Genomic DNA, 12,162 nt, shown 5'->3' with positions numbered 1-12,162 from the left:
GTACAATTTTGCTATTGATCATGACTGCAGTTTTTTCAAATTTTCATACATATGATATGGGGATGAAATCATTACCCAACCTATGCATACATGACCCACTGATACTATGTCAATACGGACAATGAACCTTCATCTAAACACATTAACAAGTAAAACGTACACACAACTTTACTACTGTTATTTTTTCCGTTATTGTTCTGTCATCATCCTCTATCTTACATTTCAAACAGGAACTTAACAGACATATTGGACCCATGAAAGGAATTAAATTTCCAATAAATGGTCCCAAATTTGCGAAATCAGCTATAAACATGCACGACCATTCGCTCCTTGATTTAACGTCTTCGAGACTTTATGATAAGTACATCAGTTGATTCAACATTTAAAATTGATGGTGTGATTTTGACACCAATATAAATTCAGATAAATCATATCTATTAATATAACTTACATGAAAATTGGTTCCTTTATAGTATTCATATACAGTAAGTTATCTGCTTAAGAGTATGATTAAATTTTATGTAAGAATCATAATGATATAAAATTTACTCTCCAATACGTACAAATGAGGTAAAAAAATTTACATGCAAATTATATTACCCAACCTTATTCTACAAAAATAATGGGATATATATATATATATATGAAAAAATATTTCTACAGCCACTTTAGATAAGGTTATCTATAGCTATCTCAAAAACTATGTCGTTTTAATCAATGAATAGTGTTTCTGTAATTTTAGGTGAATTAATAAAGGGTGTTGAAAACCTTATCTAGAATTACAGAAACACCCTTTATTAATCAAAACGACATAATTTTTGAGACAGTTGTAGATAATTTTATCTAAAGTGACTATAGAAATATTTATCCTATATATATATATATATATATATATATATATATATTGTTGAGAAAACGATGAGATAAAACTGAATCTATTGATAAAGAATTGTTTTAAGTTAATCAATAACCTGAAGTTCGAGTCTCTAAGGGGCCGTTTGGTACACGGATTTTTTTTCAGATTTTCGAAAAACTGAAATTTTTAAAATTTTAAATTTTCAGATATTATTGTAAACTGAATGTAAAAATCATATTTTTGAAAATCGAGATTCCCGGACAAATAAAAATTTCTTCTATACCAAACGCTCCTTAAAAATGAAGTCTCTTGAAATTTAGGAAGAAAAATTTTGTTATTCATATGATTTTACTCCGCTCTATATATCTCAACACGCTCCAATTGAATTAGTCAAATAATTGATTCGGTGTATAATATATAAAAAATAAAATAAAAATGAGATAGAGTGATGAATCTGTGTATTGTGATGATGGGACGTGAATAGGGTCCCATTTACATACTGGTTTGATATGTAGCCAAAGACAAGCAGCTCTCGCAGCTTCACGTGCCTTCATTAGTTGTAAACTGAATGACTACCCCATTGGCATTGGGTGGATCCACGTTCCTTACTCTTTCTCTTCTCTAACTAAGAGAATAAAATATAACAAATACAAATCAATTTTTTTAAGTGGGGAAAAAGAAAAAAAAGAAGAAAAAATAGCTAATGAATCTTCTCATCCACATGCTCTTATGCTTGTATGTTCAGTTTACTCAAATCCCATGTGCTATCTTTGCTTGACATCTCTTTTTCAAGAGTGTTCCCCTTTTTTTCAATTCCTCCTTCTCCTCAATTTTTCTAAAGTTTTTTTTTTTTTTTTTTGGGATTTTCTTGAGGAGGCGATATGCATTGATAGTGATACGTCAACTACTGGGTCCAGTTATGTTTTTGTTCTTTAAAATATTTCCTCGTGGCCATGTTTTTTTTTCTCAACTTTTCTCAGAGGAACAGATGGCCCATACATCACAACCGTCCATTGCGGAGGATAGTTCCCTAATTGGATGCATCTTAAAAATACTATTTATTTCAGTCATAAAGAAGCTATATTACTTTACCCAAAGGAGATAAAATTAAATAAAGGATAAATCTTTTAAAGATAGAGGTATGATTATTTTGAGCTTTAAAAAAGTTAATATTAATTTAATCTTTCAATTATAACAAAAAAAATATAATAACGTAGCTCTTTTGAAAATAAAAATAAAAAATCTTTCAATTATAAATAATAACCTCAAGTTAATCTTTCAGTTACAAAAAACTTGTATAATTTTTTTTTAATTTTAAAAATAATATTCATTTAATGTGTTTGTCTCAAAGTTCAAACTTAAAATGATCATCTTTAAGTTATTTTTTATAATTAACGGGTTTAATCGATATTAAAAAATAATAATAACGTTTTTTATGTTTACATGAATAAAAGGATGATTTAGTCTAAAATAAAATAAAGACCAGGGAAAGACTGAGATAAAGAGAAATCGAAAGAGAAAGGGCAACAGTATACAGAGGGACATCTTTCTTCTTTTTTCTCCTTTTATTCTTTTTTTTTTTTTGAATAGGAATTTTATAATTCTATTACTAAATCAATCATTAAGTCATCATGAGTAAGTTAAAATTAACGAAACATTAAATTCTCTTGATTATTTTGGGTAATGTAATCTAAGATGCATTTTAAGAAATATTATTATAAAGATTGATAACGATTTTTTAAAATAAAATTTTTGTTCTGAAACCCAGCAAACAGCTATAGAAAATTTTATCCATGTTTTGGATGCCACACATATGAATGTTGAGACAGAAATATTTGATAAATAAAAGTGAAACAAAATTTTATATAAATAGTTTATGAAAATTATTAATAACATTTTTCGTACAGTTGAAAAGTTATTGTTTTGTCCTAGTTGATTAATGATTATCTTCTGAAAATAAATTATTTAATTATTTTGTTTTGACTGAGGAGATGGCAATCACCATAACTGAATAATATATATATTTATATTGGAAACAGAATAATATTTTTAAAGATTGAATGAATTTCTATCCTCCTCTCTTCGTGCATAAATTGCAAGATAGGAGCAAATTTAATCAACTAGGCAATGTTCAAGGAACAAGTTCTTTTATGCTTTGTACTATTCACACTTTATTATATAAAGTAGATTAACCTTTTCTTAGTGGCAAAAAGAAAGAAAGAGCAGGAAAAAAAAAAAACAGAATTGACCTGTCACCCATTAAACAATAGATAGATTACCTGCACCTAAGCATAACATGGCATGCCTGCATCAACGGCAGACAAGGTTTGTTTTGCTATGTGGCTAATTTAATTTTTTTTTGCACCAACTTGGATTATAAATTTCATTACTCTTTCATTACATAAACCTTATGACCCAAAAAAATTATTATAAATTAATATGAATGCCAAATTCCCACCGCAGGAAGTAAAAGACAGTACATAACTTCCCCATGCTCATTTTTATGACTACTGCAACAAGTAACTTGTCCCATAAGTAAATAATTCTTGGTAAAAAATTGCAAATTTTTCTGTATTTGAGCAAATACTGAAGGAAAGCTTATCCTTTCATATAGGGCTTTTGTATCCAAACTTCACGGACCTACCTTTATCAAGCATTCACTTCGATTCCCACTCTTCTGTTCAAATTCGATACCTTAATCTCTCTTCTGATTGAGGAGCAACATATTTTAGGGTGCATTTGTTTTAAATTTTGGCAGAATTATTTTTGAAAGAACTACTTTTAAAAGAAATATCGCTAAAAAAATAAGTTTATATGAAAAGTTAAAAAAAAAAAAAATTATTTAGATGATACAATAAAAACTTCAAGGATCACTATAACCGACTCCATCCTTGCACGATCTAATTCAAAAATTTCACCTAATTGAGCGCGTCTAGCATATTTTTTCACAACGTAAATATACTTATGCTGTTATAAATTTAGTCTCAAACTTACAATCAAGTTCACTCAACAAAAAAATTAAAAAAAAATAATTCTCAAAATCAATTATATTCATTACAGAATTGGTTTTGGAAATAGAAAAATAAATAAATAAAAAATTTCCAATCTGACACTCATTCTGTGTCACCTCATTTCAAAAGCCGGAAACGCAATTCTGGTAGCAACATAACACACACTTAACCAGCAACATGCTTTTGCATCCCAAACCAGGCACTAGTCAACCGTTGATAGGTTCTATTTTACAGCACAGACACAGCACACAAACATCCCTTGAAGATTAGCTTCAGACAACCTATGGTGTTTCACATGCCAGTGTGCTCTACTTTCAACAAAACTACCTCAACATTAGCTTCGTACATTATCTACAATACCACATGCGACAGGGATGGATGATACGGAATTTTGTGCATGGCCTAGTCTATTACGCAACTCCGAGAACAAGATTAATTTTCAAAATTGATCTCATCTTATTGTAATCACTAATTGACTGAATAACAGTGATTACAAAAACGTATTACTATATTCACCTAAGCTTTCTTCTATTGTTTTATCAGTTAACATATTACATAGAATACAAACGCCCAAAATGTGGGGGGAAAAATGAAAGAATTTGAATATGGGATGCGCTTTCTGTGGATTGGAAAGCAACATAACAGATAATTACCGTGTCAGCTCTTCATACTTAGATACGTTCTTCCAATTTCTGAGGATCATGTACAAGTTAAATATTACCAGATTCGATCTCGTAATCGCTAGCCAATATGAAATCCTGATGACTTGAAGGAACTGCTAGACAAATTTGGCAGTTTGAGAGTTGCAATAATACCGCCCACAAGAGCACAGAAGGAAGCCAAAACGAAAGCAGGAATATTGCCGCCGCCAAAAAGAGCATCCCATGGACCAGAACCAAGGGATATAATCATCTAAATACGCCAATAATACATCAAAACAGTATTCACAATATCGACAAGAAATTTAAACATAAAGAGTAGAATGCATTGTTCCATTAGTAAGGAAGGGAGAATCATTCTGATCAACTCTTACTAAGTCTAATATATAAGCAGTCATTCGTAAGCCACAATGCCACTACTCCAATCCAGACAGATACCACAGATATAATAATAATAAGAAGAAGAAGAAGAAGAAGAAGAAGATAATAATTAATTGTTGCTTCCTGAATTTGAACCAGTGACCTTTCACTCAAAAAAAATAATTTTATCACTGCGCCAGGCTTGCCCTTTTTTAATTAATTACTTAATAAAAAAAACAAAATAAAAAATAAAAAACCAATAGGAAATGAATGGAAAGGTTGAAGAGTAGCGGGGAAATTCCACCTAGGTTTCTTTTACCTTCTATTGTTCCTTAAAGCAGTTTTTTTAGATACAATGTGGTTTTTCAGTCGTAATAAATTTTAAAAATCCTGTTGTAAATGAATTGAACTGGAATTTTCTCTGAAATTAATAAGGAAGAAGTTAGGGGAGAAAAAGTGTAAAGCTGTTAATTGCATAGAGAAGATCAAAACACCATACTGCACATAATTAGTATTGCAATATGAACAGACATATAAAAGCGATATCAAACTGCACTTGAAAAAAGAAGATTATGATAAAGATTTTACAACTCCAAAAGGATCTGCTCTCCAAGAAAGGTGGAGTAACAGTCAGCATTATTTAAGAAGAATAAACTACCTGTGGAACGACAATTGCAAGATTTAGAACTCCTATAGCCAATCCTGCATAACCAACCAAATATCTTGAAATCAGAAACTCAACAGACCAGAACTTACGCATATAATCTAACATCTAATACCAACCTTGGCCACCACCTGAATCAGCAGTCAACTCTGCTGTGACCGCAAAGGGAACACTATAGGTAATCTGCCACAAACATGGGATTATCCAGTCATGAACTTCCATATATATTAAACGAACTATTACTAAGATTAGTTAAGAGGATTGGTAAGGAAAAGAAGGAAGCAGGCAACGCAGCACTCCTCATACTTACTGCAAGAGGAAAACCAAGAAGAACAAACACAACCAAGGAAGCAACCTTGATTGTTTCACTAGCTCCAATTACGTGTTCTATCCCTCCAGAATAATCTCGGATGGAAAGTAGACTAATGACAGCAGTGCCAGCCATGCAAACAAAGACGATAAAATTGCTCACTGCCCATAATAATCTTGCACCCATCCACTTACACATTGGTTCAATTAAGAAAGAGCTAATTCCAAGGACAACCTATCAAGACATAAATGCATTGTCAGATTTATAATTATATAGGAGATAATTCAGAAAGTCTAATTTAATAAAAGAAATATAAAAGGTCCCCGATCATTATCATCGGTAAAGTTTTTGTGACAAATCTCTTTAAAAAAAATTATGATTAATCTTGAGTTCTTACAGAATTCAATAGCAAACCAAATGCACCTTCTCTAACACCTTGGTCATAAAGATCTATTTCAGAAGAGTTCCCTTTAGGATCCCCATGATAAACTTCTCTCCCCATCCAATCCGTATCAAATAGAAAAAAGGGAAACCATGACAACTGCAGGTACACAGAGGAATGAACGAAGCATAAGAAGGACCTCAAATGGGAAGCACTAGAACAAGACTAATAGCACTCACAACCAATTTGAAAACACACATGACTGTGTAGTCAGAAGAACCCTATGCACATAAATACTGCAGTACCTACCCAAGTAAGAGCCATTACAACAAGCACTGAATGCATAGCAGGTGGCAAGTGCCTCAAACTGGTCAACAAGTTTACCATTACTGCCCCAGGCCCATCCATTAAATTTTCAGTATGATCTTCCCCGTCTTTGAAATTCTCATGCTTCATCTCTACATCGTTCTCAATGTTATCCTCACTCATCTTGCCATTGAATTCATTGATAACAGGTAAAGGCTTTGATTTTGAAAATTCAATGCCATTTTGTTGTTGTTCATCCAATAAAGGAGCAGAATCTGATAAGCGATGATGCTGACTCTCAGTTGTAAGTGGAACCTCATCAGCAAAATATAAGGTCACAAGGGTGCATAATGTCAGAAACACCTGCCAATATTGCATGATGAGATTCCAGCTATTAAATAAATTATACACACATTAAAAACTGTATGTTTAACAGCATATGATTGAAGAGCTACACAGATCTGCGATAACCTTGGACATAATGGCACTGCCTTTCTTTGATAGGGTTCTCTTTGCTTTTAAAGAGCAAGGCAGGCAAAGATGATGTTTCCCCACAAGAAAATTAATAAAAAATAAATGCAGAAGACCAACTAGACAAACTGAAGGAGAGCTTGTGGTTTCAGTAATAAGGAAAAAATTCAGCCATTCTAAGATCAGTCATGCTTATGATCTCTGAAAACTTCTACAAACAAAAATATGTAGTTAAAGATGATGTTGCCCCAAATGATAATGCAGGTACAGATGATGTTGTCACACAATAGAATTAATAAAAAAGAAATGAAAACAAAAAACAAGAAAACTGAAGGAGATGATATGTTCTTAGTAAAAAAAAAACCACTCCCCATAGCTACTAGGATTGATCTAGTGGTGAGGGGTTTGGATAATTTGCATTAGGTTATAGGTTCGAAACTCAATGAAACCATTGTATCCAAAAAGAAAAAAAGAAAATCCCTCCCTATTAAACCCCGACTAGCGAGGGTAGGGGTGAGGACAATCTTTGTACGCAGCTTTACCTTTCTATATTTGTAAAGAGACAGTTTTTCAGATTTGAATTTATGACCTTTTAGTCCCAAAAGAACAGCTTTACCACTGCTCTAGGCTCACCCTCGTAATGTGTCGTCAGCAATAAGGACAAAAAAAAAAGCCATTCTAATATCAATCATGCTTATGATCTCTGACAATTTAGACTAAACATAAAAATCAAATATGAAGGTTCAATCAAAAGGATTTTAGTAATAACCTACCACAGCAACAAGAAATGCTGCTTTAAGATTGCCACAGGCTTCACAGCAAGCTCTATTTGTCAGGAAAGGGAACCATCTGCTTGGGTAAGAAATGACAAGATATTAATCAGCAGAAAATATAGAAAGAACTTCAACCGTAAAAAACATATATAAAGCACACAACAGCGTATTTCCACAAAGCATGCAACCCACAATCCACACTTAGTGGATTTCATGGCTTAGCAACAATAACAATGACAAGCCCCAATCCGTAAACATTGGATTTACGTTAATCCATTTATCAAAAACACTTCTGAGATCCTTTACATGAGTAGTTCCACACCATTATTCCTATCTAAGTATACATTCTTCCATAATCCTTCAGCGAAAGTGTAAAACCAATTATTCTCCCTTCTATTGTTTCCAATTATTGATTTAATAAGAATATGTTTCAAAAATTGTGACATAATAATAATAAAACAACCAATTTTAAAACAAAATCATGCACAATAAATTTTACATAGTTAGCAATGTGCAGAAATATGAATTAACCCCAAAATATTAGCAAGGTCTCACTTGTTCCACTTTCCACTAGCACCAGAAGAATATCCTAGGATGTTTCCGACTGCCATCCATGAGCAAAATATAGCATTTGCTACATTGCGTTGATCCGGACCTAAGCAGAAGCAAAATTATAATATCATGATAATTCCCCACTACCAAACAAGTATTTAATACGAGATGATAACCAACAATCCCTCTCGTGGTTGTTGAGAAGTTGAGCAAAGAAAACAGATAAAATAGGCAAACTTTACCCGACAGATCAGCCAAAAGTGCTCGAGCTGGCCCCTAAAAAATAAAAATTTGAAGACATAAACGGAGACTTAATTTAATGCTGCTCGATTGCATCGTGACAAAGATAATATAACAGAAGCACATGTTGATTGTTTTAATAATCCTACCTGAACTGTGTTGTTGGCAAGGTCCAGCATCCAGAACCCAAGAATAAATACAAGGGCAGCCCTTGTTCGGGTCCCTTTAAATGTTCTACAATTCAAGATGTATGAATTTCATTAATATTTAAGTAAGCTCATACACATGAAATTCAAAAACTAGAAGAAATTAAAAGAGTCAAGAAAAAAGATCGAAAGGTTGGCAACAGAAACCTGCAATGCTCATTTGTATCCCCTAATACATATCCAATGTCTGCGGAATACCCGATTAATATCACCTAAATTACAGGACTTAATTTAGCTAATATGTAATTTAGTGTAAAAAAGTAAGTTTGAAGTAAAAGATCAGTGTCACCAATGCTTACAGCCACAGAGATCATAAGAGATCCTGCCAGAATGAATGGACGTCTTCTGCCAAACTTTGAAGTACATTTATCACTCCAAATACCAACACAGGGTTGAACCTATATGAAAAAGTGAGACAAACTTGTTATTTAGTACTTCAAATCCAACAAGAATAAAGTGTATATTTGTTTGGACCACACCATCTATGTTCCACAATCAGTGCTTTGCAATGAAAATATCAGAGTTACTGAAGGGTGACCCAAATTTTAATCACAAGGATGAAGCAGCAAGAGGCAAACTTGAATTTATGAAAAGTTAGACATGCATGACTATAGATCAGAATAAAGATAAGTATGACATTAATATCATTAAAGACTAAGTTGAAAATTGAAATTGAGTGAAAGAAAAGAGAGGCTTTGTTACGTACAGAGATACTGAGAAGGCTTAGACTTGGAAGGTGTATACTAGAAGGCAAAATCAGGGCAGTTAGTTGGTTAGTTCTGTTGTATAGTTACGCAGTTAGGAGTAGTTAGTCAGTGAGGAGCTCCTTGCATGTATAAAAGGGAATACACCCTCAATTTGGGGAAACTTTTGGAGAATTATATGTGACTAAGAAGCTCTCGGAGTTAAAGGGAGAGTTTCCCTTTGTGAAGAGGTTCGCCTCTTGTAACCATTCTTGAAACCATTCATCAATAAGATCTAGTCTCTCTCATTTCTTTCTACTATTGATTAAAAACCAGAGCCGTAACAGGCTTGAGTATATTTCAATTGAGCAATAGAAAGAACTAAAGCAATTAGAATGGTGAGGGCAAGCATGAAATGAATTTCAAAGAAAATAACAATTGCTATCAAAGATGAAAGGGACACTATCAGTCTATCACCTACCACAAGACCTGTAATGGGGCCACAAAGCCAGATAAATGAAGAGAACGCATGTCCTATTCCCAATGTCTGCACCAAAAGGCAACATAATATATATTTAATTGGAAAGCTGAGTATAATGGTAGACACACACATATATTAAACAAAGCAAATTAAATAACTAATCTCAAAAGTATAGATGAAAGTTGGCAAACCCCTAAAAAGGTCAAGTAGAAAATCATGCAGAGGTGTTAGAGATATATAAAACCATTAATGTAGCATCGCCCAACAGCTTAAGCTTTTAGGTTGAATTGATTATTTATATGGTATAGAGCATCGGTGTCACGGATTCGATTCTCACCGCCCCCCATTTAGTTAATAATTAATTAAGTCTTGTGAAATTTCTTAGCACAGGTAGGTGGGCCTGTGCATTATCCACCCTTCAAGCCCAATGGACTTTCGTGTGAGGGGGGCGTGTTAGAGATATATAAAACCATTAATGTAGTCTCACCTAACAGCTTAGCCTTTTGGGTTGAATTGGTTCTTTACAAGAAGAAAGATCACTTATACTACCAAAAAGCAACAAATAGTAATACTATTTGAGGCCAATTATTATTGATCCGCTCAGAGTTTACAAGAATGTGCTTTCAGCAACAAGTGAAAGGAAAATTTGATGTAAGAAACTGGAAGAATCTTTTAAAAATCTAAAAAGAAATGCATGGAAAGGCCAATTACAGTTTCAAATAGTATCTAAAATAGTTTTCCTTTAAACTGGGAAGTTTTAGAAGAACTGTTACTTTTCTTTTGGTAGAAAAGGAAATTTAGTAAGAAAGAAGAGAATAATAGACAGAAGGACGACAAGCCATCCTCTCTGACAAAACAAAAAACAGAAAAATTAAATCTAAGTAGATTGAATCGTGTAACAAAGCACACCAATCTCTCTGCACATCTGACAGAGAAACACCTCTAAAAAGACCATGAGCAGAACACCAAAGGGTAAGGGTAGCTAAAACGAACTGCTGCTTATTTATTAATCTCCAAGACATAGTCAAACTAGCATATAAGTAGACAGTACAGTTAAACACGGTATCATTTTGCCTGAAGTAAAAACTACAGGCAAAATCAGAAAATACAATGTAAGATATTTATAAACCTATTCATTAACCCGTTCAAGTTACAAGCCTCAAATACCGTTTAAAATCCCAATTATGCTGCCATTCTTCCGCTCTCAGAAGCCAGCGACCCAAATCAACAACTAAATCGTAACAACAAAACAAAAAAACTAGATGGAAAACTCCTTATTCTACACAATTTCCCTTATAATGTGCAGTCTCTAAACAACAGAAACGGCCACATTTCCAAAAATTGCTAAAATCACAAATTGACAACAAAAGGATCTGATCAAACACACGATCCCGCATACCTAAACATCAAACTTTACATCCATTCAATTAAAAACGTTAAAACAAAGAAAGCATGAATCAAAAGAGGAAAAGAGGACCTGAATGTAGGGGGTCAAAAGAGAAAGCTGCAAGGCCCATCCGAATTGAACGCCGGCGGCGACGGTGCAACTGAGAACCAGATTCATTAAGGTGGCGTTATTCTTCGCCGGCAAGTGATTGGGAGATCCATTAGAAGACGGCGAATTAAGGTCGATCCGGTGGCGAGGATCGTCCTCGACGCCGACGAGTTCCACTTCTGCAGCAGAAGAATCGTTCCTGAGGTTCTTGTAGGGAACTCGGATCGACACTGAGTCAGACTTCCCCGCCATCACCGCACGACTCTGCACATTCACTCGGATCCAGTTCCCGAGGGGAGAAAATCAAGTTCTAGGGTTTTCTATCCTTCTTCTTTTTTTTCCTTTTCTTTCTTCGCGTGGAAATGGAAATCACAGATCAAAGAGAGAGAGAGAGAGAGAATCAGAGAGAGAAAGTCAAATTTGGCGGGGGTAGAAGAAGAGAAGCACCATGGTTACAAGCGTTATCTGCTACGTTGCAGCAGCGTCAAGCATGGTACCTCGCCTCCTATTTCCACTGCCACGTGGTGATCCTGGAACTCCGTGTTGTTCCAAATCTGACTAAGTATATCCCCGCTTTTTTTTATTATTTTTTTGTACATATATCCCTGTTTTTTTTTTTAATAGCCATATATCCCTGCTTTTAATAATAAAATTGAAAACTATAACATAGTTTAGGGATAGGTTATATTTATAAAAAAATTTATTTATAAATT

General features: G+C 33.6%; 1 protein-coding gene across 1 annotated transcript; it reads right to left on the bottom strand.

The window, feature by feature from the left end:
- Positions 1–3,988: 3,988 nt before the first annotated feature.
- On the bottom strand, positions 3,989–11,905 carry LOC133307544 (sucrose transport protein SUC3). The gene is made up of 14 exons (XM_061508073.1): positions 11,432–11,905; positions 9,955–10,020; positions 9,090–9,188; positions 8,938–9,002; positions 8,734–8,818; positions 8,587–8,620; positions 8,348–8,447; positions 7,793–7,868; positions 6,552–6,911; positions 6,258–6,401; positions 5,861–6,094; positions 5,670–5,733; positions 5,545–5,588; positions 3,989–4,779 (listed from the first exon to the last, which is right to left on the bottom strand). The coding sequence occupies exons 1-14, from the start codon at positions 11,699–11,701 to the stop codon at positions 4,609–4,611; spliced, it is 1,812 nt and encodes a 603-aa protein (XP_061364057.1). The 5' UTR covers positions 11,702–11,905; the 3' UTR covers positions 3,989–4,608.
- Positions 11,906–12,162: the final 257 nt, after the last annotated feature.

This window comes from Gastrolobium bilobum, unplaced genomic scaffold (assembly GCF_033153095.1).
Source record: "Gastrolobium bilobum isolate Gb01-03AN ecotype WA unplaced genomic scaffold, APGP_CSIRO_Gbil_v1 utg30568, whole genome shotgun sequence".
Classification (NCBI taxonomy): Eukaryota; Viridiplantae; Streptophyta; class Magnoliopsida; order Fabales; family Fabaceae; genus Gastrolobium; species Gastrolobium bilobum.
The sequence above is the reverse complement of the archived record's forward strand: the minus strand, read 5'-3'. Positions and strand labels throughout refer to the sequence as shown.

Bases quoted from the DNA above. Each gene is read 5' to 3' on its own strand.
- LOC133307544 (XM_061508073.1), bottom strand. From the start codon at position 11,701: ATGGCGGGGAAGTCTGACTCAGTGTCGATCCGAGTTCCCTACAAGAAC. The intron at 9,189-9,954 runs GTAGGTGATAGA...TTTTTCATATAG, and splicing joins GCCCCATTACAGGTCTTGTG to GTTCAACCCTGTGTTGGTAT. The intron at 5,734-5,860 runs GTAAGTATGAGG...TGTTTGTGGCAG, and splicing joins TTCTTGGTTTTCCTCTTGCA to ATTACCTATAGTGTTCCCTT.